The 26,520-nt window shown below is 58.4% G+C and overlaps 3 protein-coding genes across 3 annotated transcripts; 1 reads left to right on the top strand and 2 right to left on the bottom strand.

Annotated features, from left to right (window-relative positions):
• Positions 1-140: 140 nt before the first annotated feature.
• Positions 141-5,101, bottom strand: GM2A (ganglioside GM2 activator). Its single transcript, XM_063168870.1, has 4 exons — positions 4,827-5,101; positions 2,748-2,900; positions 1,723-1,905; positions 141-1,609 (listed from the first exon to the last, which is right to left on the bottom strand). Exons 1-4 carry the CDS (start codon positions 4,941-4,943, stop codon positions 1,454-1,456), a joined length of 609 nt encoding a protein of 202 aa, XP_063024940.1. The 5' UTR covers positions 4,944-5,101; the 3' UTR covers positions 141-1,453.
• A 4,776-nt stretch (positions 5,102-9,877) lies between these two features.
• On the top strand, positions 9,878-19,444 carry CCDC69 (coiled-coil domain containing 69). The gene is made up of 9 exons (XM_063168869.1): positions 9,878-9,950; positions 14,860-14,929; positions 15,327-15,484; positions 15,677-15,752; positions 15,933-16,006; positions 16,216-16,317; positions 16,499-16,618; positions 16,853-16,950; positions 17,119-19,444. Exons 1-9 carry the CDS (start codon positions 9,903-9,905, stop codon positions 17,285-17,287), a joined length of 915 nt encoding a protein of 304 aa, XP_063024939.1. The 5' UTR covers positions 9,878-9,902; the 3' UTR covers positions 17,288-19,444.
• Positions 18,667-24,883, bottom strand: LOC134425001 (cationic amino acid transporter 2-like). Its single transcript, XM_063169208.1, is given in 14 exon segments — positions 18,667-18,791; positions 19,438-19,607; positions 19,687-19,816; positions 20,065-20,173; positions 20,660-20,826; positions 21,136-21,278; positions 21,374-21,476; positions 21,795-21,931; positions 22,387-22,609; positions 22,987-23,123; positions 23,417-23,561; positions 23,818-23,973; positions 24,071-24,443; positions 24,803-24,883. Coding segments are annotated over 14 exon segments (2,199 nt in total).
• Positions 24,884-26,520: the final 1,637 nt, after the last annotated feature.

Here is a 26,520-nt window from a genome sequence, read left to right as displayed (position 1 = left end):
CACTGGCCACAGCATCCTCCACTGCTGTCCCCACCACAGCACCTCCACTTCCCCCAGCTCACACCCACATCCACACTATTGCCAGCGAAATAAATGTCACCTCCAGGTCACCCCCAGCAACAAGAGGCACCAGCTCCACGTCCTGGTAAAAAGATTTATTAAGAACCTGCAGAACCTGCCCAAAAGGAGGTTGCTGCTGTGGCACTGAAGGGGAGCAGGGGCAGAGGGTTAGTGCTTCTCCAGGCAAAGCCAGAGGGTGAAACAAAGTGAGTGGAGGGCACAGAAAGGCAGTGGGAGCACATCTGCGTGGTGGAGGAGCACCCGCAGCAGTTAAGGCCTATAAAGTGCTTGTAGAAGACCAGCCCTATCGAGGGGCTACAAAACACAAGCACGCAGGGACAGCAAGGGATGTGGGTGGCTGGTGGCACCTGGCACAGGGGAGTGATGACAGGCTCACGCCCTGCCCAAAGCTGCAGCAAGAAGGACTCTGCCTGCCCACGTGACAGTCCCCAGCCACAGCCAGGACACCCCAAAACAGGATCTAGGCTGGTGGATTTCATGGTCATCTCCCAGTTATCCCATGTTCAGGATGCTGCTGTGTTTGGGTGCCTCTGCCAGCACAGGGGAAGGACAGTCCCAGTGCAGCATCCTGCCTTGGCTCACTCTCAGAGGAAAAATGAGATGAATGTGACTGCTCCTCAGCCAGGCTGTGCCCCAGCAGTGCATCACAGCCTTGTGTCCCCCTCTGGAGCACAGTCATCAACCAACAACCTCTTCTGCTGCTGGGAGTCACCAGCCTCTTGGTCCCCCCCTAAGTGGGAATGCCCATGTGGGGCTTGGGTGGTTTCTCAGGTGTTCCTGTTTGCCACAGGAGGAGCATGGGGAGGTGCCTTTCACAGGTGCCTCGTGCCACCAAGCTGGTTCCCCATGCAGGACAGGGATGCAGCAACAGCAGGTTCAAAGCTGCTGTGTGGGGTAGGGACACTTCTGCAAAACAGTCCTGTGCTCTGGCCAGAGATGGTGGGAAGCAGGAACACCCTCTGCAACTAGTGCTGCATCCCTCTAGCCTGCCCCAGCACTCCCAAACACTCCCTCATCCCCACGGACTGCTCCAAGACATACTGCTTTTCTCTGGAATGTTTTTGTCTAAAATTGCCCTGATAGGAATAAGAAGAAAAAAAAAATTGGATAAAAAATAACAACCCCAGGTCATGCTGGAGTTAGGCTCCAAGGCCACCCTGTCCAGGCAGGAGACACCCTGGTGATGGGTTTGGGGACAGCAGAACAGCCAAAGGGGCCTCTCTGGGTGCAGCAGGGAAGGAGGCACTGGGGGGGACAGGAGGTGCCTCCTCCTGACAGCAGGAGGGAAGGACCTCACAGGGATGGGTTGGCACAGGATGGGATGGGACAGGGGACCAAGCTGGAGGGGATATGAGGGCAAGTGTCCCACCCCTCAGTGGGAGTGCAGGGAGAAGGCCAGTTTGACACAGCTGAGCTCCTCCCCGCCATTGCTGACCACCACCCGCACGCGGTAGTTGCCGTTGGTCATCCAGGAAGGGAGCTCCACATCGGGCACATCAAAATCGCTGGCTGGCAGGGAGTAGGAGCCCTGTGGAGAGAGGGGACAGACAGACAAGAGGTCAGCCAGAAGGCCAGCCCAGCAGCAGAGGGCACAGTGGCACCCAGTGGCAGTGCCAGTGTCACCGCGGGGCGCGGCCGTACCGCTTTGAAGGGGCAGTGGCAGGGGATGCCGTAGGTCAGCAGGGGCTCCGGGCAGGGCGTGCCGGGTGGGATGAGCTCATCCAGAATGCTGCAGACGTCGTTGTAGGTGCAGCTGCCCAGCTGGTCAATGCAGGGCAGCTGGATCCAGAGGTCACCCAGTGCCTTCTCTACCACCAGCGCTGCCTGCAGGGAAGGTGTTCAGCACCAGCACAACCAGCAGGGGCACCCACAGCTCCTCACCAGCCAACTCAACTCCCTCAGCTCCTGATCATGCAGTCCTTGGGATGTCCATGTGGTCACTAAACCCCCCTCCTGCCTCCCCCTCCTGGCTTTCAGTTCCTCTCAACCTGCAGCTTCTGTTCCTCCAACCTCAGTTTGACCCCTTAAGCTAACACCACCCCACACCTCACATCCCCACCTGCTTCCCCTCTCTTCTGCCTGTCCCAAAACTCCCAGGGTGCTCCCATCCTGCAGCTCTGGCTCCTCACTCCCCTAGCACTCACCCCACAGTCCCAGGCCCAAACAGACACCATAGCATTGCTCAAGACAGCCCATGCACTCTAGACAAGAGACATGTTCTGTCTCATTCCGAAAAACTCCCCAAAAGTGTTGCAGGGCAGCTGGCATGGCCCAGGGCTCCCAGAGCAGTGCTGTGCCATGTCCTTGGAGGGAGCAGCTGGGTTGGCTGCTGAAAAACAAGTGCTGCAGTGACATCCAGAAGCACCCACAGCACTTGGGTGTCACTTCCCTCCTGGAGCCAATACATCCCCAGGACATGAAACAACTCAGGTGGTTTCTGCCCTAGGAACAAGGTTGGGAGGCTCCAGCTGAACTGTCTGCTCCCAACACAGGTCTCCCCATGCCCACTGCCCTGTTCTGGCTTACAGAGCCCAGTGTGCTCAGCCCCACACCTCTCTGCACCTCACTCCCCAAGGGCTGCTCATTCCTGCACCCATTTCCCAGCTGCCAGTGGTTTGGGGAAGCTCTTCCCTCCCTCACCACACAGAGGGACATCTGGCACTTACCTTCAGAGGGGAGCCCATGGTCTTGCCACTCTTGACAGCCGCGCTGACACGCAGGCTCCCCGGGATGCTGATGGGGTCGGGTGCCACAGAGAGGCTCTGCAGCACCACGGGATCCCTCTTGTCACCACAGTTCTCCCAAGCAAAGCCACCAACCTGCAGCACCGAGGGACAGGAGGAGTTAGAAGCGGGGCAAGCCTTGCCTTGTGTTTGCAGGAGGTTTATCCAGAGCTGCCCCTCTGACCCCTGCCAAACATCTGCTCACAAAGAGCCAGAAAATGACCTTCAGCCCCTTCAAATGCCAGCTCTTGAACTCCCGGCTCTCCAAGACTGAGGACATTGCAGAACCCTCTGTCCGCGTGCCTCTGCATGTACTTTATACCCAAAGAGCATTACCAGACTGCAATTTCCAAACTTGCCTCAGCTCTGCCTCCAAACACCTGACGTGTGACCAAGGCAAGATGCATCCATCATGCCAACGGCACCAAGCAAGGTGTGTGAGGACAGGTCAGAGCAAGCTGGGACCAGATGGTGGCTGCACTGTCCAGTGGGATGCTGGGCAATGGTGTGGGGGGAACCTTGGGGGGGCTTTGGGGCTGACACAGCCTCCCACCTCATCCAGGACCAGCCCTGCTTTGTGAGCCCTCATCCACCAGTTCCAGCCACCTAGCTCCACATAGGAGCAGGAATCACACTCGGGGACCAGATGAGTGTCTGTGCTCATCCTCTGCCTGATGCACCCCAGGGGCCTGGTCCTGAGCTACAAATGAGTACAAATCCTGATCCAGAGTACAAATGAGCCAGGGAAGCAGCATTGCCCTAATGTGATAATGAAAATCCACACATAAGGAGATGTTACCCGAATGAGAGACATCACTTATGTGTCTGGTCTGAGTTAAGAGTCACTCTGGGACATCTCCCCTGTTCCCTACAAGCCACACCAACCTCTCCAGCCACCACCAGTAAAGACACTTTGGTTCAAAGGTGGAGGGCTAGCAAGACTTGTCTGGAACAGCCACTTCTGAGCCTGCCAGAGGCAAATGGCAGAGACCAGCCCCAGCTCCCTCCCAGAGCAGGTTTGGCTGGAGCATCCCGTGTCCCCACGGCATGACGCGGGGCTCTCCTGCCTGCTGGCAGCCGCAGAACCGGTGGAGGCTGTATTGCCTGGTGCCACACGGCAGCCCCAGCGGGCACAGCGCAGCCCACGCAGCCGAGCAGCCCATCCCACATCCCGCTGGCCCGCCGGGAGCAGCCCAGGGCAGGACACAGGGCTCAGGACAAGCCGGGACAAGGGTAGGCTGCACCCCAACACTGAGCCAGAGCTGGGGGCCCCCAGCCCGAGAGTCGCCGGGCAAAGAGGCTCCAGCGAGCTGAGCATCAGTGTGTGGCCGCAGAATGCTGCCCGCCGAGCGCCCTGCAGCCTTCCCAACCGGTTTCCCCTTCCCTCGGGCAAGCGCAGGAATCCTGGAAAATAAATTGCGATATTTCCCTTCACACCGCGTGAGAGTTACACGTAGTAACTGGCTGTGTCTTAATCAGCGCGTGTTAATGAGCCAGACCCAGAACTCCGTGGGAATAGGGAAGAAGAACCTGGGCTGGAAAAGATTCGTGAAGCAGCAAAATGAGAGCCGGGATACGATCGGCCGAAGGAAGAGGCCGCTGGGTTTCAGCGTTGAGAAGTGTTTGTAAACACTGGATCCCTCCTGCTCCGAGCTGCCTCCAGCCTCCAGCACTGCTCCCAGCGCGGGGGGCTGCGGGGCTCCGGGGCTCCATGGACCCACTCCCCTGCCCAGCCACAAACACCAGCGATCTTCCACCCTGACTGGATGGGAAAAGCTCCAGGGGTCCATGGACCCCCTCCCCTGCCCAGGCACAAACATCAGCGATCTTCCACCGTAAATGGATGGGAAAAGCTCCAGGGGTCCACGGACCCCCTCCCCTGCCCAGGCACAAACACGTACCCACCAGCGGGATAGGAAAAGCTCCTGTCTCCTGCAGTCCCAGCGGGATGACGGAGTCTCACCCCTCTCCGCCCCGCCGAGTCCCCTCCGGCGGCCCGAGGGCTGCGGGGTCCCCGCTCACCTTGCTGAGCCGCCGGGCCCCGCTGCGCTCCACCAGCAGCGGCGGCTGCGGCCCGGCCAGCGCGGCCGGGACGAGCTGCAGCGCGCACAGCGCCAGCGCCAGCCCCGCGCACAGCATCCTCCGGGAATGCGCCGGGAACGGGCCGGGACGAGTCCGGGAGCTGCTCCGAGCGGTGGGGAGGCGAGAGGAGAGCAGGCACCTCGGCGGCACCGGGTGGGCAGCGGCCGGTCTTTGAAGCCCCGAGCAGAGGGGACGAGCCCTCTCTCGGAGCCCGGCCCACCACCGCCCGATGCCACTCCCTCCCCCCAGGACGCTCCCATTTTCCCTTCCCCTTTTGCTCTCTTTTTTTTTTTTTCCTCCCTTCCCTGGTTTGGCTGCCAAGCGCAGGAGTGGACTCGCAGGGATGCTGGGACGGGAAGCGCCGCTTTCCCAAGATCCCAGAGCCGGCATTGGGAGCGGGGGGGCGGGAGCTGCACCCACCCCGCCGGGGCACACACATCACCCCGCTGCCCTGGGGGAAGCACGACCACCTCCCCACCACCCACCCCTCCAGCCAGGGCTGCGGCCCTCCGCACATCCCGCCCGGGGGTGCCCCGGCTGTGCGAGGGTCGGTACCCTCTGGGCAGTACCCGGGACACCCACGCTCCCCCCGCGCTCGGCACAGGGCAGGCGGCAGCTGAAGAGCAGAGATATTTGAGATATTTCAGATATTTGAGACCCTCACACCCGATGCGTGTGAGCAGGGGGGAGGGGACGCTGGCATCGGGTAGCCCCCGAGTGGGCAGTTTGCCACAGCACCCCTACCACCCATCTATGTAAAATGCTGGATTTATCATCCCCTCTTCCATTCCTACCCCCTGTTTGCGGATCGTTTTCCAGACAGAGCTGCCCCAGGCACCCCCATCATGCTGGAATGGTGACACGGGTACCCCTCTATCAGGATGGCACAGCAGCATGGATTTTCCCATATATTTTGGTGGACAGATGCTTTTATCCTGCGGAGGGGACTGAGCCAGCCGAGCACACATGACACAAGTGTGGCAGATCTCAGCCCTCCCCCCCGCCACAGCACAGTCAGGAGCCACTTGTGAGACCCTTCCCCACATTCAGTTCTGCTCTCCCTCGCACACGGACGCTGCTTGGCCTCCCCATATTGCTCCCAACCCTGGGAAGGGTTGCCTGCCTTGTCCGAAGCCCCGTCTCAGCTCTATTTTTAGCCTTCCGTCCTTATTTAGCAGCGAGGCCGGGCGGCAGCGAGCGGCAGGGCGTGGGAGCAGGCAGGGGACGCGCTGGGCGCTGCTGCCCACCCCGAGCCCGCAGCGACAACTGCGCCGCCGATCCGCTGCCCAGGCTCCAGGGTGAGGCATAAATAGCCCGCACCTCCCAGCCGGGAGCGGGGTGGAAAGTTATCCCCTGGGATTAGCTTTCACTTTGAGGCCCTGGAGCAGCCGGAGGACAGGGATAAGGGTAGGGATGCATGGGGACACAGAAGGAGCATTGTGTTTGGGGCTGGGAGGGGAGCAGAGCCCCTCACCTCAAGCCACTGGTATCGTATGCTTTTCTGCTTCTCACAGCCATTGTGAGTGAAGGTTTCATTTCCCTTTTCCATCCTTTTCCACTTTGCCATGGGGGTAAAAAGAGAATAAAGGACTGCGAGAACAGGTTAACCCACATCTTTTTGCTTGGAAAAGCACAGGCAGGGACAGGAATGACTTGAAATCGTTTCACTACCTCAAGGCAGAATCATGTGTGACCTAAATCCCCACTAAAGGAGCCTGTGACTTTTTTTGGGCTCCAACACATGTGAGAACTTCTCCAATTCAAACAGTTTTTTCAGGTATCTCACCCATGCAAAATTGAGTCACGAGGTCTCAGCAGACCTGGCTAAACACCTCAGATTTGCATTGAAGAAAAGCAGCCAGAACATCATTACCTCTCATTTACAAAAGCAAACAGATGGCAAATGATGAGCACGGTTTAACCACGACCACTCTCTGTCCCTTGCTTGGGCTGCAGCTCTACCAGGACCCATCAGGCATCACCACATGCCAGCTCATCACCCAAAAATCTTCCAGCAAAATATCCTCCACCTCTCTTTTTTTTTTTTATTTTTCCAGACTAGGTTTCTGAAAATAAGACATACAAACAAGAAAAAAAAAAAATAATTACCCCATCTGCACTCACAGAACCACTCTGCAAACAGACCATGCCAGGCTGGCACTGACACTGCCTTGTACCCATCCTGTTGTGCCCAGTCCTTACCAGCTAGAACCAGAGAGAGAGCCACAAGAGACATTTCAACAGTTTGCACAAATGCTTTTCTTATCCAAAAGCTTTGGCAAACATTTTAAGTGACCATTGGTACAAATTACCTCGACTTTCCAGCTGTTATCCCATTTGCGGCAATTCAGCCGAGCATGTGATAAAGCCTCCTTGTCTCACTTTTCTAGACAAAGCCCTGGAGATGTCTCCAGCTGCTGTCATTCCTGGGGAGACATCAAGATAACACCAAAAAAAGACATTAGAGCAAACTTCAAAATGAGCTGAAGCTGCCTCAGGTGGGGGCACCACACCACCTCTGCTTTCCTGGACTCATTTTCCTGTCTTTGCATGGCTTGAAATTCCCTCGCTCCCACAGTCCCCTTTTTCTCCAGGCTGCCTCATGCAGTCTCCAGGCCCTTGTGCTCCCCGGATCCCCAGGGTGCTCTGGTTACCCCTACAATGCCATGGAAACCCCCTGCTTTGCTTAAAAGCAGCTGAACAGAACAGTTTCTGGCTGCTGAAGTGCTGCCCTGAAAAGGGAGCAAGTTTTCAGTGCACTGGGGCAGAGGAGGATAAAGCAGGGCTGAGATGAAAGACCAGTCTGGCAGGCACATATCCCATGCAGTTTCCACTGGAAAGACTGGAGAAACTGAGGAATTGCTAAAAGCAAGCTAGAATAAGAGAGGTTTGGGGTAGCACAGGCAGGGCTTTTGGCAGGCAGCCTCACAAGTGCACCCACAGGCTGAAGGAAGGATGTAACATGGTCTGGGCAGCCGTGTCCCCAAAAGGCAGCAATCTAGAAGCACAGGGCTGTCACAGCAGAGCCTGCAAGCAGAGGCTGGGGATCTGGGGATGGGGGTGCTGCAGCTGGCCTTGCTGCACAGGCACATCCCCAAGCCCCAGCTCTGCCTTAGTCTGATGTGACCAAACTGTTTTTTCTCCACCATCGTCATGAAAAATCCTACCAGGAGCCCCATTTTGTGGCACGGGGGTGTCCCCAAGCACCCCCTCAGCACCCCACAGAAAAAAGCTGAAATTTCCACCAGCACATGTGCAAACTACTGTCCCTTTGTGCACCAGCAAGATGTGATGGCAGCTGGACAGGGTCCTCATCAGCTGCCCACACAGTTGCTTCTCTTTGCAGCCAGGCTCCAGCGATGTAAATTCAGCCTGGAAATCTGCATGTGCTTTGTGCTTGCCACTGTAGGCCTGCAGTCTCTGAAGTCTGGACCAGGATTTTTAATTAACCCTGGAGAGGTGGAGAACAGCACCTTGCGCTTGGCTTTTATCCCACAAACGATCTGCTCAGCCCAAATAAGTACTCTCATGCAGGGAAGGAGACTTGCCCCATGCTGAAGTGCTGGGAGAGATAAGAACTGAGACGCTCTCGGTGGTTTCTGAGCAGTGGGAGCAGATGCCAGAGGCTTCTGTGACTCACAAAATTTCACTCAGGTTTGGCAGCACCCACCCAAGAGGACGCAGGCAACTGGCCCCACCAGTCCCCTGGAGACTTGGGTCATAGTGGGCCTGCCCCTCACCTTCCCCATCCTCCCATCCAAGTGGTGTTTCACAATTTCCTCCCGTGCCAGGGTTACCAGGGCAAGAAAAACACCTCCAAGCCGAACGTGACAGGACAACCAGGCACCTCCACTCCTCCCTCGCTGCCCAGGCAAAATGCCAAGGTGTTGGCATCCCCAGAGCCGCAGGCTGCTTGGACTTCTCCCAGGGGATATTTGGAAAATGTCAGAATAGAAACTTGTTGACAAAAAACTTGCGATGTTTCCATACAGGCACGGCCTCGTGATCAGGTTCAAACACTCCCATTTCAGCAGTTCTGGTTAGCAGCAATGGGTATTCAGGTCAAAATGTGTGGTCATTCAGGAATCTATAAAAACAATAATTTTTTTAAAGTATTTTAAAAATAAAATCAAAATCAAAACATTTGGAAGAACCTACCTTTCCTCGCATTATTTTTTAGATGGGACACTTTCAAATCCATGTGTTTCCCTACGTGTTCAGGACCCACTTCCAAAGTGTAGGATTTCCCCCTGGAAAAGGAACCCTGGCTCCAGGCCCAGCGTTTGGGGTGTGTGGGATGCTCAAGGGAAGGGCTGTCAGGATGCCATCCCTCAGGCAATATGGATCACACCAAAACCCTCTCCAGCCAGCACGACGACCCCCAGAGCAGAGCTCCTGGCAGGAGTAACACCCCAAACCCACCATTTGTCCACAAGTACCCCCACACAAGCTGAAACTTGATGGGGTGATGGCAAAAGGCAGATGGATTCTGCTTTCTCACTCTCATCCCTACTCCGAAGGGGGCTGGGGTGGGTTCAGCAGAGGCAGCCCCCTGAGCAGCTGGTCCTGCTCCCACCCCAGGAGCCTGGTGCAGGGCTCCTGTTCCCCTTTCTCCTCGCCCAGGAGGGGACACCTCCAACGCAGGGGTCCGGCTGTCCCTGTCCCACACCCAGAACGGAGCATCCTCAGTGCAGGGGGCCGTGGGACAGAGCATTCCCGCAGCACCCCGGCCCAGGGCGGGGACACCCCGGGGTGGAGGGGGCGCAGGGCCAGCCCCGGGGGCGGGCAGGCTGCGGCCGGGGGCCCTGCCCGCGGCTCGGGGGTGCAGAGCACCCTCTCCCGGCGCTGCCTGTCAGCAGCTGCCGGACGTTTTTATTACTTTTTTTTTTTTAATTTTTTTTTTCTGCCTGCCAGCTGGGGCGGCTCATCCCGTCCCGTCCCGTCCCGGAGCGGTGCCGCTCGCCGGGGGATGCCGCGCCCCGCGCCCCGCGGCTGAGCGGGTCCCGCCGGGGCTCCATGGGCTGCACCGGCAGCGCCCTGCGCTGCTGCCCCGTCGGTGCCGAGGTAGCGGCTGCGGGGGCTTTGGGGCTGGGCTTGGGCTGGGCTTCTCTCGGGGTCGGGGCTCCGTGGGGTCGGGCTCTCGTGGGAGCGAGTGCACACGTTGTCGGGGTTCGATGGAGTTGGGGTTCGCGCGGGGCTGATGTTTGCGGGGAGCGCTGCTCGCACTGCTGGGGACATGGGGTGCTGGGGCACCCGGCGTGGGTTCCTCCCTGTCCCGGGAGCGGTGGTGTCGGGCGGTGTGGCTGTCCCCGGCTGTGTGGGACCCCACGGGCATTGTGGAGGGGGAAATGGCAGCGGGGACAATGAAAGCTGGCAGCCACCCGCCCTCCTGCATCCTCCTGCACTCTGCTGCACCCCTCCAGGCTCACGCCGACATCACGGGGATTTTATAGTTAACGGGGTGCAGGATCTGGGATGATGATGCCTGTTGGAAATGCTGGTCCCATAGATGACAGGGATGGGTTCCCCCAGCTAGTCCTCTGCCAGCTTCCCACAGCATCCTCCCTCATCCCAAAGGCTGTGTCCCCTTGAGCTGAAGGCATCGCTCCTGTAGGGGAACACTCTGAGTCCCCTCAGATCTCAGCACGTTGCTCTGTACTGAAAAGCTCTTCAGCAAGGTCTGAAATTATCTGCTGATTGTTATTATCATTGTTATTGTTATTATTTGATGTGCTCATGCTGCCCCAGTGCCTCACCACTGACCTCGGGAGATGTTTTTGCTGTTGGATGTGCTGTGCTTACTGCTGTTGCTGTTGTGATTGCTGGAGGGTGGCAGGGGAAGGAGGGAAGGCAGGAACACCCCTGGCACGGGTGGCCCTTTGCAGATCCAGCTGTGAGAGTCCCCACTTGGGAGCACAGAACCCACTGCGGGATGTGCAGGGGGAGCAGGCACAGGGCTCACACGCATCCAACAAGTGCCTTTATTTACAGCACTTGCAGGCTTGGTCGCTTCTCCACATCATGGAAAAAATCTCACTCTATGCTATGCCATAAGATCAGATATTTCTGGGCTGGTTTGTGACTCTGAGAGCTCTCAAGAACAGGCAGAGGACAGGGTGAAACAACAGCCCCAAGGCCCCAGGTGCTGAGAGCCCCACATTCACCGAAACACAGAAATTTGTCATTTGCCTACAGACGTCTCCCTTCCTGCACTTGCCCGCGCTCTGCTCAGCCCTGTGTCACCAACAGTCATTACCCATAAACAGCCCTGCTGCTGTGACTGAAAGTCATTCTGAAAGAAGCACTTAAAATCCCCGTTACGGCTTAAAGGCATAAGGGCAGGCGTGGGGCCACTCCTGCCCATGTTCTCACGTCCAGAGTACCAAAAGGCAGGAGAGACCTTCACCTTCCATGCTGATGGGTGGATTTGCAAAGTTGGTCCCTTGAGGTTGCTTAGGGTTAGGGGAGACTTCAGACCCCAGGGATAAGCCCATCCAGAAGGCATGTGCAATTCATGGGGCTGGGGACTCTAATGGGGCTGGGGGCTGCATTTGAAGCCAGCCCCAGGTTTGACCTTGAGGAGCTGGTGCTGGGCTGGGTCTGGTGGGTGGATGACATACCAGGAGCCGCTGTGTGCCCTGGGGGAGGTGCCTTGGCAGCCTCATCCTTCCCTGGCACCAGTCAGCGGGCAGCAGGGCGATAAGGGAGGCACAGAGAGAACCCAGCCCTGAGCTGTGGGTGCTGCGCCGGGGGTTTCCTTCCCCTTCAGCTCCATCCACCCCGGCTTGGCCACTCACGGTCACCGCTCGCGCTTTGGTCACGCTCCTGGCGTGAGAGAGGCCAAGCTGCCTTCCCAAAAGTCAGGGCTGAGGTTTGGCCGCCTTCCAGGGCTGGGGTGAATTTATTTTGAAGTGCTAGAAACTGTACGGAGCACCAGGAGTCAGGGAAGGGTCAGAATGCAAAACTCGGGCCTGTCAACAGTGTGAAGTGTTTGCCTATGGTCTGCGGCACAGATCTGACTGCAGGAGAGGTGATAATCACCTCCCAACACAACCATCACCATCGCTGGAGGAAACACAGCAGCAGGGTTAGAAACAGGTCCCACGGAGCTGTGCCAGCACTGCTCTGGCAGCGCTGAGCGTCGGCTGCATGTCCTGGGAGGTGTTACAGTCATGGGCCAAATCCTGGCCCCCTTCTCCACAGCCACAAAGCAAAGCCTCCTCCCCAGGAGCAGAGTCAGGATTTAAATACTCATTTCCTGCCTCTTTGTGATTTCCTTTGCTAGGTTGCATGGTTGAATTGCTTAATGTACTTGTAAAACAGGAAAAGAGGAAGAAAAATACAGTCCAAAACCGCACCTCACGCTGAGAGCTGAAGCAGAGGCTGCAGCCACCCCGGCTGCCCACACTGTGCCAGCTGCTCTGCACTGGTGCTCCCCACCCCAGAACCCTTGGAGATGACTCAGGTCCTGTTGGAAATCCCTATTAATCCATCCATAAACAGTTCTGCTCCAGACTATTAGAAATATTTAGTTGTAAGAATGTAGATACTTTTGGTTTTTCATAGCTAGAAGGTATTTTTGGCAGAGGTTCCCAAGAACTTACAGGATAAGCTACACTGTGGATGGCCCCCACCTGCAGGATGTATCAGGCTGCTTTTTCCCTGGCCAAAGCCGTTCCAGCTGGAGCAATTCCCAACCTGCTCCTTGCACACACTGTGGATTCCGGGATGATTTTCCAGCTCTCCAAAATGCATCAGGCGATACCAGAGGTTTGGGTGCCGCAAAGCTTCTCTGGAAGTGACAGTGGAAAGTCCCTCCATATTTCAGAGCTTTCAGCCAAATTTTGCTGTTCACCCCAGAGGTGGAGCTTTTATTCCAAAGGACAATTGAGTGCTTATGATTAAAATTAGCTCTAGATGCTATTTAAATTGCTCCTAGAGGTAGGAAGGTGCCTCACTCATAGCCTCAGGGCAAGTATTTAGATTTGTCTGTTGATGCTGGTGAACCTGTTGCTCGCTTCACCTGTTTCTGAATTCAGTGTTGGTGTCTCAAATCATCTTCCTTTAGAGACTGAGGGGCTCTGAGGTCCCATCCTGCTGGATTTGGGGTGTGGGGGAGAGGTGAAGATTCCCTGGGTGTGTGCTGGGGACATTGCTTGTGCTATGGAGGTCACCAGCCCTCAACTCTCTGTCCTTAGGCATCACTTATGCCAGTGAGCAGGACGAATGCAGCAGAGGTGGTTTGGTTTGGGGGTTTGGGGTCCCTCCTGGAGGTGGTAACAGCATCCTGCTCTCAGCTCTGCTGAGATCACCCAAAACCCTTGAGGTGTGTGTCACCCCCCTGTGTCAGCAGGGTCCTCCTACACAGACTTTGAAAAAGAGGGGGGGATATGGGGCGTGGGGCTAGGGGAGAAGGCCTTTTAGGACTCCTGTGATGCCCTCAGGACTGCAGAGCCTCAGCTATCTCATTTATCTCTCCCCTTGCCCCCATCCCCTGACTTCAAAACCCCTCACAGGACAGGGGTACGGTAAATGCCAGGGAGATACGGGCTGGCATGAGGCGTGTCAGGGGACAGGCAGGGATTCCTGCGGACACTTTGCAGTCAGGTGTGCCAGGATTCAGCAGCATCCCAGGGCAGCCCTCGCTTTCTGGATGAGCTGCATGGACAAGGAGAACGAGCCCTGTGAGCTCGGACTGCCGGCTGCCTCCTCGCCCCCTCGCCTGGGCCGCGTTCAACGCCGCGGCTGCTCATGCCATAGAAGGGAAGATAAAGCCGTGGCTTCCCAGAGCCTTGGAGCTCTCCTGCTCGCTGGAACTGCGCCTGCCCCCAGCTCCAGGAGGGGGGCTGCAGGGGAGGCGGGGACAGGGGCGGCTGTTTGCTTTCCCGTGCTTTTTCCCAAGCCAGGCTCCCTAATCCGGGCTGGATTTGGCCGCGCCGCCGTGCGGGGCCGAGCCGGGGAGCAGCCGGCACAGCGGGCACAGGGCTGCTCTCCTTAGCGATCGGGAGTTTTAGGGACAGCTCTGCCGGGGATGGAGAGCAGCTCCGTGCCTTCAGGTGAATTTTCTCACTCCTCGTGCACCTATGCAATATCCAGAATCACATCTCAGTGATGGGCATCAGGGACCAGATTTGCCCTCTGCCAGCGAGGCCGAGCCGAGAGCCTGCGAGCTTTGCTTCTATCTTTCAGCAACTGATAAAAATATATCCACTTTTTTTTTTTTTTTTTTTCTTTTCTCCCCTCCAAGTGACTAAATTAATCCCATGCAGGGCTGGAAGGCATCCCACGGAGCTGTGTTGCTGGAGGCAGCTCCTGGCTCTGGGTTATCTCAGCCCCGAGGCAGCAGCGGCAGCGTGCGGGGCTGTGCAGCGCATTCCTGCACTCCTGAGCTCATTGCTTGGCCGCCTGCTCCCGCCTGCTGCCAGCCCTGCACAGGGGCTGGACCGCCTCTGATTTATGGCTATTTCTCATTTCTCACTCCTGCTCCAGCTGTGTCAAAGCCCATCTGTGTAAGGCCCTGGCAGAGCCCTGTGTTTGGGGGGCTGCAAGGTGCCAGGGACCAGACTGAGCTGAGCGTCCCAGGACAGGAGGAGGGTGGCAAGGGAGTGCCAAAGCTGGGCCCTGCCAAGTGCTGCCTGCTCTCCCCCACCAAAAGTTTTGCTAATGGAGCCCATTTTGCACCAGCACCGTGTCGGTGGGGGTGGCATCCCCCAGGTTTTCCAGCTGAATGCTACCTGGTGATCTGTCTGGGATGCAGGGAATTGGCATGAGCTTGAGGCTGCCTGATGGGCAGTACATGCACACCCATGGGTGCCCAGTGCTGGGAGAGGGCAGGGGGCTGGGGAGGGGCCACTGCTCCACCAGGACCTGTGTTTTAACAGAGCTGATGGGGGCTGAGTGCAGGGTGCTCCCTGCCTGCAGCCACCTGCCCCACTCTGTTCCCCCCTGCTCCAGCCCCCTCTCTCTCTGCCAGAGACAGCTAAAAGCCCAGCAGCAGAGGGGATCGTCTTCCCAGGAGCTCTCAGCCTTGAAGACACAGAATGGTGAGGAAAAAAATGTGTTTTCCCCCTGCTTTGCTTTCTCAGAGTGATATTAAGGAAGCAGTGGTCAGGCCCCAGCATGGCACCAGGGAGGATGGGGAGGATGTAGGTGCATGCTGGTGCAGGAGGGCAAACAGGGCATCCCAGAGACAAGGGCATCCCCTCCTGTCAGTCAGACAGGTCATCCCCAGAACAGGAGACCGACAAGCTCTGTGCGCTCTCTGAGCCTGGCAGCACCATCCCGACATGGACCAGAGAGGTGGAGGGAGGTGTTTCTCCAGTGGGAGGGCGGCAGTGCTGAACCCGGCCCTGGCACTGGCAGGTTCAGCTGCCCAGGGTGTGCAGGCAGCCCAGCCAGGGGGAGGCAGCCAGCGCTGCTTCAGCCGTGTTTGTCCCGCAGCCAAGGCCTGCCTGCTTCCTGAGCACGGCGAGAAGGCAGCGCGGCCTGAGGAGTGGGCGGAGAGCGCAAGATTCCTCCGAGGCCAGGAGGAGGAGGAGGAGGAGCAGGATGCCGGCCAGGCAGGCACTGCCAGCATCTCCCAGGACATCGAGATCCAGGTGAGCTGGAAGAGCTGGTGCTGCTGGAGGCAGCAGCTGGGCATGGAGCATGTCACCAGCCTGGTCCTCCCTGGCACATGCTGGGCTCTCCCATTTTTGGGAGAAGGATGGGTCTAAGAAAGGGTGAGGAAGCCCAAAGCAGTGAAGCTCTACATCCCTCACGCTGAGATTTCTCATCCAACTTCTTCCCAGGTGGAAAAGAGAAAAGAGTGGGAGCTGAAGGAACAGCTTGATGCCCTGAGGAGAGAGCACACAGAAACCCTGCAAGGTGTGTGCCAGGGCACTGGGGCTCCCTGCAGCTCCCCTCTCCTGCTACTGCCCTGTGCCTTTGGCTGCCTGTGGGGCCATGGGGATGCTGTTCCCTGCTCTCCACCTCTGTGGGGCTCAGGTGGAGCCAGCTGCCCCAATGTCCCCACACTGGTGGCACTCAGCTCATGTTCCCCCACAGAGATCCAGGGAGCACACGAGCAGGAGAAGCTGCTGCTGACAGAGTCCCACCACAGGTCTGAGGCAGCCTTACAGGTACCAGCAGAGAAATCCCTGGGGAGGGAGGCTTGTGGAGGGCTTGAGGACCATCTGATGGTTCTGCCATGGTGCCCCACATGGCCACCTCAGTCCCTGGTGTGCTTGGGGACTGCATCAGCTCCTCCAGCCCTGGTGTTATTTGGGTACCACAGCCCAGAAAGAAACCCCAGATACCTCTCATTCTGCTTTTCCCCTGGTTCTCCTAGGAGAAAATTCAGGCACTGAATTCCCAGCTGAAATCCTTCCAGGACAGGATGAAGCGGGTGGAGGAGTCACTCCTGAGAACAGACTACAGGAAGCACATCCAGGTGCAGGGAGGGTGGCAGGGAGGGACCTGCTATGGGTGCTGACCCAGGGCCAAGGGGCCTCTCTGATGAACCCTGGCAGGGGGGGCTGGAACCAGAGGGGAGCACAGGACAGCTGAAGGGGGGAGCAAAGCCTGTCCTGGGGGGTGTTGAGCTCCCTTGGACACAAGTGATGGCCCTGCAGGAGCACGGGAGCCCCAGCCCGTTCTGGGAGCAGGAGCTGGAGAGCCTGCACTTCGTCATCGAGATGAAGAACGAGCACATCCACGGCCTGGACAAGAAGCTGCTGCACCTGGAGACCGTGGTGGGTTGAAAGGGGGGGTCACAGATGGGCTTTCCTCTTTTCAGCTCCTCTACCCGCCTAAATTCTGCCCAGAAACTGCAGCTGGAGTAAAGGTGGATGGAGCCCATTTCCTCTCTTGGCATGGGGAGGGGATGGGTGAGCAATGCCACCAGGCCAGCATTTCACCCAAAATGGGGTGGCAGGGGGCTCAGCAGTGCTTCCCAGCTCTCTCCTCACCCTCCTGCCCCCTTCCAGGAGGAGAGGAACCTTCAGCTGGAGGAGAAGGTGAAAACTCTCCAGCAGGAGAACGAGGACCTGCAAGTTCGCACCCAGAACCACTTGGTCATGGCGAGGTGAGTGCTGGTCCCACCCCTCGGGGCACAGGTGACATCTCTGCCGGCGGGGACAGGTGGCAGTGCGGGAGCACCTCGCCGCCTGCGGTGCCACCGGGTGCTTTGCAGGGAGCAGAGGGGCTGGTGGGCGCTCAGGCTGTGCCCTCAGCCCGTGCCCTGTGCCCGCAGGCAGCTCTCCGAGGAGCTCCAGGCGGCCCGCGGGGCTCTGGAGAAGGAGGCGCAGCTGCTGGACCAGGCTCGCCGGGAGAAGGAGGAGCTGCTGTACCGAGTGCTGCACGCCGGGGACGGCGCCGCCTTCCCCATGGCCACCGGCGAGGTGCCCCTCATCGCCACGTAGCACCGGCGGCACCGGGGACTGCGGGGCTGCCCTGCGAGCCCGGGGCTGCTCTCACCGGGGCTGCTCTCACCGGGGCTGCTCTCACCGGGGCTGCTCTCACCGGGGCTGCTCTCACCGGGGCTGCTCTCACCAGTGCCCCCAGTCGGGGCAGGGCTCTGGGCTGGCCGAGCCCTCGGGGCGCCTCACGGACCGCAGTGATGGAGCCTTTCACGGCAGTGATGGAGCCTTTCACAGCAGTGATGGAGCCTCTCACGGCAGTGATGGAGCCTTTCACGGCAGTGATGGAGCCTTTCACAGCAGTGATGGAGCATTTCACAGCAGTGATGGAGCATTTCACAGCAGTGATGGAGCATTTCACGGCAGTGATGGAGCATTTTACGGCAGTGTTGGAGCCTTTCACGGGACATTTACTCCTGCATTTCCCCAGCCCGTGTGGGGCTGCAAAGGGACCCTGGCCTCCCACGCACGCAGTCCCTGCACCCTTTGCTCTGGTGAGGGGGTGTCTGGGGGTGAAAGGGGTCAGCCAGGACACACAGACTTGCTTTGGGCCAGATCTGACCCAGCACTTGGCTCTGAATATAAACAGCACCAGTGCTGCCCCAGGGCATGAGGACAATGAGGAGGCCACTAGGACAAGCACCAGGAGGATGAGGAGGGCACTGGGGACATGGTGTTAACGTCACCAGGCAGGGCTCCCACCCTACTATTCCCATCACCTCCTCCACCTTCAGCAAATGTCCCCCAGGTACAGCTCCTGCAGCTCAGGCATGTCCCAGCTCACAAAGACCCCAAGCCCTACTTGTCCCTGCTGCCCATCAGCAGCACCACCAGTCCCATCTCCTCCCCCAAAAGCTGGAGCAGCACATCAGGGAGCAGAGCATCCTCCAGGGGTACCAGGCTTTGGCAGGTCACACCCTCTGCTCCAGGCAGGGCATCCCCAGCAGGGAAGGTGCTGCCAGCAAGGCTGAGGGTCAGGGCTTGGATGCACACAAGCACTTTCCCCTGGGTGCACCAGTGTGGTGGGAGTCACTGCTCTGGGGCTGTCACAGGCTGTCCCCTCCCTCCCCAGTGCTGTTTAACCAGAGGTGTACACGTGTGTGTGGGTGGGTGTGTGTGTGTGTGGGTGGGTGTGTGTGGGGGTGTGTTTGGGTGTGTGTAGGTGTATGGGTATGTGTGTGGGTGTGTGTGTGCACCAGCCAAGATGCTGCTGGCTGTAGGGATTACAGATCTGCAAGACGCAGCAGCCTCAGCAATCCCATGTCAGTGGTTTGGGGGACAAAGTGGGGGGTTTGTGTTCTCCACACCCCATACAGTGGGGAGAAGGGGAAGGGTGGGAGCTGGACCACGAAGTCTCAACAAAGAAGCTCCAGATGAGGGCCTCAAGGCTGATCCCCATTTTCCTGCTCCTTTTCCTCCATTTCAATGAGCTCCCAGCTCAGGGCAGACCCGGGCCCTCCCAGCATCAGGGCCACTGCATCAGCCACTTCCGTCCTTTGTGCTGACCCTAATCACAAACACAGCAGCTGAACGGGCAGCCAGGAAGGCAACGTGGATGTGGGGTCCAGCTCTGACCCACACACCCCCATGGGGTGGCCACAGCGGGAAATGGGGGAGCCTGTTGTGTCACAACCACGTCCCACCAGGGCACCCTCTGCTCCCCACACCATCTGTGCCCCCCCCAGGTGCTGTAACACAAAGCAGGGATAGCCCAGCAAAGCCTGCCTGGCTATGGCTGGAGGGATCAGGATTCTGGGACAAAGGGATGTGAGCTGGTGGGCTCTGGGATGCTGCTCTGGACACCTGGTACCACATCCCAGAGCCCCACAGGCAGATCCTGCGTGGGACTTGGAAGAATGTGCCCCGACTCTGGGAAAGGGGACACCGGGAACTGAGGAGGAGGAGGAATAAATGAGTGCAGAAAAGGACTTGCACACTGTGAAGGGGGAAAGCCTGGATCAGGCTGTCATGAGGGGGATGATAGCAGCTCAGGCTGGGTGCCCAGGTGAAATGGAGGGTCAGGGCAACACGAGAGGCCTGTCCACCTCATTGTGAGCAGCTGAAGGAACAGGGTGGGCAAGGGGCCTGTGGGGGGCTGCAGGGAAAGGTTTCAAAGGAAAAAAAAAACCACAAAAACACAGCCCAGTAACAACAGCAAAACTACTTGTGTGCTTTATCCTCTCCAAAGAGAACTCTGTGTGCAGGGGCTCGCTGTGAGGATTTGGGGTGCTCAGGGAGGTTCACCAGACTCGGGCAGCAGCTCCTGCAGCTCTGGCAGGGCTGGCCCCTCTGTGGGACAGGACCCACAGCCCAAGGGGCTTCCCTGGGCACAGGCACAGGGTGGAGGGAGCCAGGCACTCAGGAACTGGCCAGCCCCTCAGTGCCCTGGAGCAGATGGGCACAGGGCAGTCCCACGGGGCTCCAGGGCCACCTCCCTGGCTCTGCTTTGGGGCAGCTCCTGGGGACCTGTCCCTTCAGGCCAGGGGCTCTCAGTGCTGTGCCAGATCCCATAGCCAAAGTAAATGAGGAAACCTGGGAAAGGGCACAATAGGGTGTGAATGGGCTGCTTCTCCTCCTTCCCCTCCCAGCCACCGAGCGCTGGCCCCCTCCTTTGGGCCACATTTCAGAGGACACGGTGCTCCCACCACTGCCGGACACCAAGGGTCAGCATCCCCTCCCTCCCCACCACTGCTCAGAGCAACATTGGTGCCTCAAACCACCAGCCCTCCACCCAGAGGGGCTGGAGGCAGCTCCGGGGCCTCGGCAGGGGCCGTGCTCACCCGCAGCCATCCAGAGCAGGTACCGCAGCCAGGGGGCCGCGCTGAGCCGGGCCAGCAGCACAGCGTTGGTGGAGATGCTGAGGAGAGGCAGGAAGGGCAGGCAGGGAACCTGCAGGGTAAATTCCACGGCTAAATGCCGCTCTTTGTTGCTCTGCCTGGTTGTCCACAGGCAAGGGGAAGCCCAGCTTGGCTGTGAGGCTCAGAGATCCAAGCTGGGGCTGCAGCCTGTGCTGGAGAGGGATGCTTGGGAGGGTGTTTTGGTTGACAGGTCCTGCACTGCAGGATTTGAGATGAGAGGCTTGTAAAAGTATGCCAAGGTGTTAGGGCCAGATATCTTTTTACTGAAGAGCACCTCTGGTTCCTCAGCAGGCACTGGGCTCAGCTGGGAGATGCCCCTTCAGCCCATGGGGGGAAGAGCCCTCATGGTCCCTATGGAAAACCCCACAAGCCACATGCTGCCTCCAGCAGTGCCTTATTAATGTGGATGCAGCAAAGATGTGCCTGACCTGCAGCTGAGGGAACAGCCCCAAATGGAACCCTATCCCCACAGGGCTGCAGCACCTCCTGCTCCCTGTGGGTTGGGCTGGGTGCTCACCATGAAGGACGCCTTGTCCTGGCTCTGAGGCTGCCTCCAGATGAGAAGAGCTGCTGCCAGGATCCCCAGGAGAGGCAGGGCCAGGGCTGTGATGCACCAGGCACCCCCAGCCCGCAGGCAGGGCAGCCCAGCAGAGCTCACCCAGCCCAGGGCACAGGCCAGGGCAGCTGCAGAGGGAGCACAGTGTCAGGGCAGCTCCCCTGGGCTGTGCCATCCCTCTGCAGGGCTGCCATGGGGGACAAATGACAACCGGGGGACACTGCTGTGGCTTCTCATGGTGGGTTTGGCTTTTCTCTCCCTCTGGGAGGTTTCCTGAGGTCCCACTGGGCAGTGGGGTGAGGGCAGGAAGGAGCCATGCAGCCCCTGCATCTGCTGCTGGGTGGTTTCCACCAGGCCAGCCCTTGCTACAGCAGCCATGTCCCCCCTGGGTCCCCCAGGCCAGCTCCCTTACAGCCCATCCATCATCCCAGACACACCTGCAGCTGTCAGAGCCCAGACCACCAGGGCAGAGGAGCGAGGGGTGGCATGGGGGGGTGGCTGCACCAGGTGGTTCCACCACGGCTGCACAGCTGGGACCTTCCCCACAGGAGTGTCCCGAGGGCCGGGCTCAGGCCGGTACCTGGGGAGCAGACACTGGGTGTCAGTGCACACAAACCTGCACCTGCCCCGTCCCAGAAGCTGGGTGAGCCCTGTCCCCTGTCCCAGCAGTCTCACCTGAGCAGCAGCACACAGGCAGCCACCATGGAGTAGGCCAGCAGTGTGCCAATGGACATGGTGTCAACCAGGGCTTTCAGGTCGAAGAGAAGGGCCAGGAGAGCTGGGGGGAGGAGAAGCCCTTTCAGCCTCTGAGCAGAGCTGGCAGTGCTGCTGTGCCCACCTCAGTCATACTCTCCTGACTCCCACTGCAACAGAACCTGGTGGTGCTTTGGTCACTAGCACAAAGCATCCCGTCACCTCCTGCCTGGCAGTGCAGAGAGGCTGGGACTCCATCAAGGCCAAATGGTCCTCCCCCACCGTGAGGAGATCTGGCTCTGGGTGAAGAGACAAGGCTCAAACAGCTGCAGGCAAGCTAGAGGGAAGGAGGACACCCACCAAGGCCTGCTCACAGCTGAGGGTGACCCAAGCACTCACCCACCTGCCACTGCCCCCGACACCAGAGTTGCCACCACCGGGCACTGACGGCGACTGACTTTGGCCAGAGGCTGGAAGAGGAGCCCGTCCCGAGCCATTGCATACAGGATCCTTGGCATGGGGAACATGGAGCCCAGGAGGCTGCATGAGACAGGGGAGGACATGGGGGAGAAGAGGGGAGGAATGCAGGAGGTGCCATCCTGCCTTTTGCCCCTCCAAGGGAGCTCCCATTCATCTGTATGGCCCATAACCTTCTCAAGACCATTTAACAAGATCATCACCTTCCTCACCATCAGATGAGGGACAGTGTCAGGGAAGAGATGTCTGCAGTCACCTGTGCATGCCAGAACACCCCAGCTCATCCTTGTGGACATGGTGACACCTGGCCACTTCCTTCAGTGGCATGCCAAGGACTTTGGCTTCTCTCCCTGATCAGGAAGGGCCAGGGTGGGAACATCTTTGTGTGGAAGGGATTTTAACCAAGCAGGAAAGGCAAGGAGTAATTCAGGATGGAGGGGTTGGGGATATCTCCTGGATGTGTTCAGCTCCAGTAGCTGCTCTGAAGCACAGAAATGCCCTCAGAGGATGCCCCTCACCTGGTGGTCAGGGCACACAGTGACCCCACAGCCACAGCATACTTGGCACTGCTCCAGCCAATGTACTCAAAAGCCACTGGCAGAGGGCTCGTGGTGTCCAGCAGGTAGTAGGGCATCATCAGGGTGAGGGCAGCAGACACCCCAAGGTAGGCCAGGAAGCAGATGAGGAGGGAGAGAATGATGCCCATGGGGATGGATCTCTGTGGGTCCCTCACTTCTTCCCCTGGGGAGAACAAGCTCAGCTGCAGGAACAGAGGCTCATTTAATGCACATGGCAGGCTAAGAGCCCAGCACAGGCTGGAGAGCAGATCCCATATCCCCCCAAGAGAGGACACAGAGACCTTCTAGCAACGACCACTGGATGTTCTGGGCCCCAGGGATATTGGGATATTGGGATATTGGGATAGAGAATGTCTCTGCTCCAGGATTAGCCCAGACATTCCACAAGGACTCAGGAAAGGCAGGAGAGGGTGGCTGCAGCACAGAGCTGGGAATGTGCCCAATTCCCAGCCTCACACCAGTTCCCAGCACTGTGGGGACAGTCACTGCCAGCCCAGCCTGCAGGGAGGGTCCCACCAGCAGCACCCCCACCCCAGTTACCTGTGGTAGCAATGCAGTCAAATCCAACAAAGGCATAGAAACAGGCAGAGGCTCCAGCCAAGGTGCCAGTGAAGCCATAAGGCATGAAGCCTCCCACCCCAAAGGCACTGGTGATGTTGTCAGCCATGGACTGGTTCCTGGGGAGGAGGAAGAAGAACCAGGCCGTGCAGGGGGGTCAGTGCAATGGGGACCCAGGATGGGGTCAAGCTGAACATCCAGCCCCCTGAACCCACAGCAGCAACCCAGCAGGGCTTAGGATTTTGTCTCTTTGGCACATTGCCAACAGGGAGAAACAGAGAAAGTGATGTCTCCCGGGATAAAGTGGTGTCTCCTGGCATGAAGCACTGGGGGTCTGACTCCCCACCCCACTCTGAAGGCAGCACAGGGAGAGTGAAGCCCCTCATACCCAGCCTCCTGGGCAGCTGCCTGCGGCAGGTCGTCCTCCCTGAGCTTCCAGTTGCTCATGTGGCCTTTGATGAAGCCACTCACTGTGACAAAGAGCAGGACGAGCACGTTGAGAGCTGTGAAGGCTTTGTTGACCATGGTGGACTCCTTCACTCCAAAGGAAAGAAGCGCTGGAGAATAAAAAATCAAAACTGGATGAGGTCCTGGATGACACCAGGGTAGACATTCCTGGGGAGGGTGGAAAAGGGGGGCAGTGGTAAATTCAGGACAACTTGCAGATTTCCCCAGATTCCCTTTCCATCCCCCATTCTTTGCTCAGGGAAATGGCAAAGCCATCAGAGGGGTCAGCCCCATCCTGAAGAGCCCACAATGGGGTGAGGAGCTCATCCTACCTGATGGAGGGTGGCACAGGGGGAGGCATCCTACCTGCCAGCAGGACCACCAGGCCAGCAGCAAAGGCATCTGGGTGCTCTGCCAGCCCCACAGAGCTCATGGCTGCATGAGCACCCAAAAACCTCCCCATCCTCTTGCCGAGGAGCTGGTCAAAGGTAGCGCTCCAGGCCCGGGCAACGCTGGCAGTACCTGGGGAGAGGGGATGGCTGTGGGATGAGGTGATGGCTCGAAGCACACCCAGCAAAGCCACCAACACATGGTGAGAAAGATCAGGAGGGCCTTGTACCGATGACATAGGACAGCAGCAGGTTCCATCCAGCCAGGAAGGCGCAGAGCTCCCCCACTGTCACGTAGCTGTACAGGTAGGCAGAGCCTGCCAGGGGCACTCGGGCCCCCAGCTCGGCGTAGCACAGCCCTGCCAGGGCAGACACCGCGGCTGCAATCAGGAAAGAGAGCACGATGCTCGGGCCAGAGCTGCTCTTGGCCACCTCCCCTGCCAGGACGTAGACCCCAGCCCCCAGCGTGCTGCCCACCCCCAGGGCCGCCAGGTCCAGGGCCGAGAGGCAGCGGCGCAGGCTGGAGCCCCCCGGGCCGGCCGGGACTCGCCTCCTGCGGGACAGCAGCCGGGGAACGGAGCGCAGCCGGCTCCAGCACGGCACCTGCAGGACGGGAGAGCAGCAGCGGTGAGGCCACTGCTGCCACACTGTTTGCTGCCACACTGCTGCCACACTGTTTGCTGCCACACTGTTTGCTGCCACGCTGCTGCCACACTGTTTGCTGCCACGCTGCTGCCACACTGTTTGCTGCCACACTGCTTTTCTGCCCCACTGTTTGCTGCCACACTGTTTTTCTGTCCCACTGTTTTTCTGTCCCACTCTTTGCTGCCCCACTGTTTGCTGCCACACTGTTTTGCAGAAATAAACAAAACTCCACAACTTTTGTGAAAGTTGTAAAGCTGGAATGTTTATTACAGCGCTGGACACATGCGGGAATCATTCCTTTAAAATGACATATGTACTTCTGGGAACTTCAGGTCCCTTTTTATCCCCCTCTCAAATCCATATGCATACAATTCCACAACAGGTTCAGACAGATTCATTTTTACGGATTTCGCGTGGCATTTGCAGCTAGTTCTTCTTTATCAGAAAGAATTCCTAGGTCAGGTTGACCTGCTCTCACAGCAGTCTCTGTCTCTCTCTATCACCTTCTGTCTCCCCCCTTTATCTCTGTCTTTCACTGAAGCAGTGTCTCTGAGCCCAGGCTTTTGCAGTCAGACTACACTGCAAGCTACATACTTAAAGATGTACATTCCACCTAAATCAAAATAGATTTCTACCCTGGAAAATTTCTACTCTGCCTCACCCACTGAGCACCCTGATGTGACACAAACCCAGCCTCAGTGGTGGCCTTGCAGCTCCCACCATCTCCAGTGCTCCTGGACTCGCCGGGTGCTGCCTGCTCTCTGTCCCTGCCAGTAAAACAGCCCATTTTGGAGCAGATTTGGGGCTCAAGCAGCTGTGCTGCTCTCTCATCCCCAGTGACAAATGCAGCTATGCATGTCCAATTTGAGAGAGGGGACAAGGACAAGTATTTGACCCCCCTGCCAGCTCAGAAGGTCCTGTTGCTCCAGCAGCCTCCTCAGCAGGGACACACAGTCAGGATTATCCCAGCTTTGACAATGAAACTATTTGAAATACAGAACCCATGCCAAACAAGGAAGGATGGGAGATGCTCTGCTCCTGGAAATTGCCTTGAAGTGCACCAGGGAGGACCCACGTGCTCAGCTGGAGATGCTCCCCCAGCCCCTGTGACTGTGGGTCAATGGCACAGCTCTGGGGGAGACGGGATCCCCTGGGCCATCAGCCCGTGCAGTAATGCTTTGGTTTCTGGGGGCACCAATGGGGATGTCAGCCTGGCAGAAACCCCAAATTGTGTGACATCTGTGCTTGGGGGAAGGTGTGCTTGGTATGCCACGCCTGGGATTTGTGTGCCTTCCCCCATCCCACACATCCTTTCCCAGAAGCTCCAGGACTGGGGAATCTGCTCCACATCCCACGGTGCTGCCAGGACCTCCGGGTCACCCCACAGCAAAGCCAAGCCGTGCCACACACTCCAAACGCCATCATCTGCTCCTTCCATGGGGGGACACCCCGGGCAGTGGCACATCCCTGGGGCACAGGGGACATGCGATCGATCCCTGCTGTGGCCTGGAACTGGAGGGGACAGGGACAGCCCTGCCCGCAGCCAGACCCGCAGGATGAGCCGTTCCTGGTGTGGCAGGGAGCTCCAATGCCCAGGACAATGCTGTGCCCTGGGGTGAGGAGGAGCCGCCCCCAGCATCTCTCACCCTCTCACAGCCCCAGTCCCGCCCAGGACACCAAGCCCCGGCGATTTTCCCCTCTCCTGCAAACAAAAGACTCACCGCAGCCATCCTTTGCTCCAGAGCGAGCTGCTGAGGACAGGCAGCACCAGGAATGCCCCCCTGAGGCTGTCCCCTTAAATCCCTTCTGGGAGCACCCTGGCCCTCCCCCTGCTGACCACCGCTCCGGGCTGCACAATGGGAAATCTATGCAGAAATATTTTTCCCACAACGCCTTCCAAATCATACACACAGCCTGCAATGCTAATAGGCTCAGAGGTATTATTGAGGGGGTTTAATTCACTTCTCCAAGCTCCCTGGGCAGGTAGAAAGGGGAACTCTTTCCCTCTGTCCCCGCTCCTTGCACCGGGACCCAT

Source organism: Melospiza melodia, chromosome 14, assembly GCF_035770615.1.
Source record: "Melospiza melodia melodia isolate bMelMel2 chromosome 14, bMelMel2.pri, whole genome shotgun sequence".
Taxonomy (NCBI): domain Eukaryota; kingdom Metazoa; phylum Chordata; class Aves; order Passeriformes; family Passerellidae; genus Melospiza; species Melospiza melodia.
This window is presented reverse-complemented; position numbering and strand designations above follow the sequence as displayed.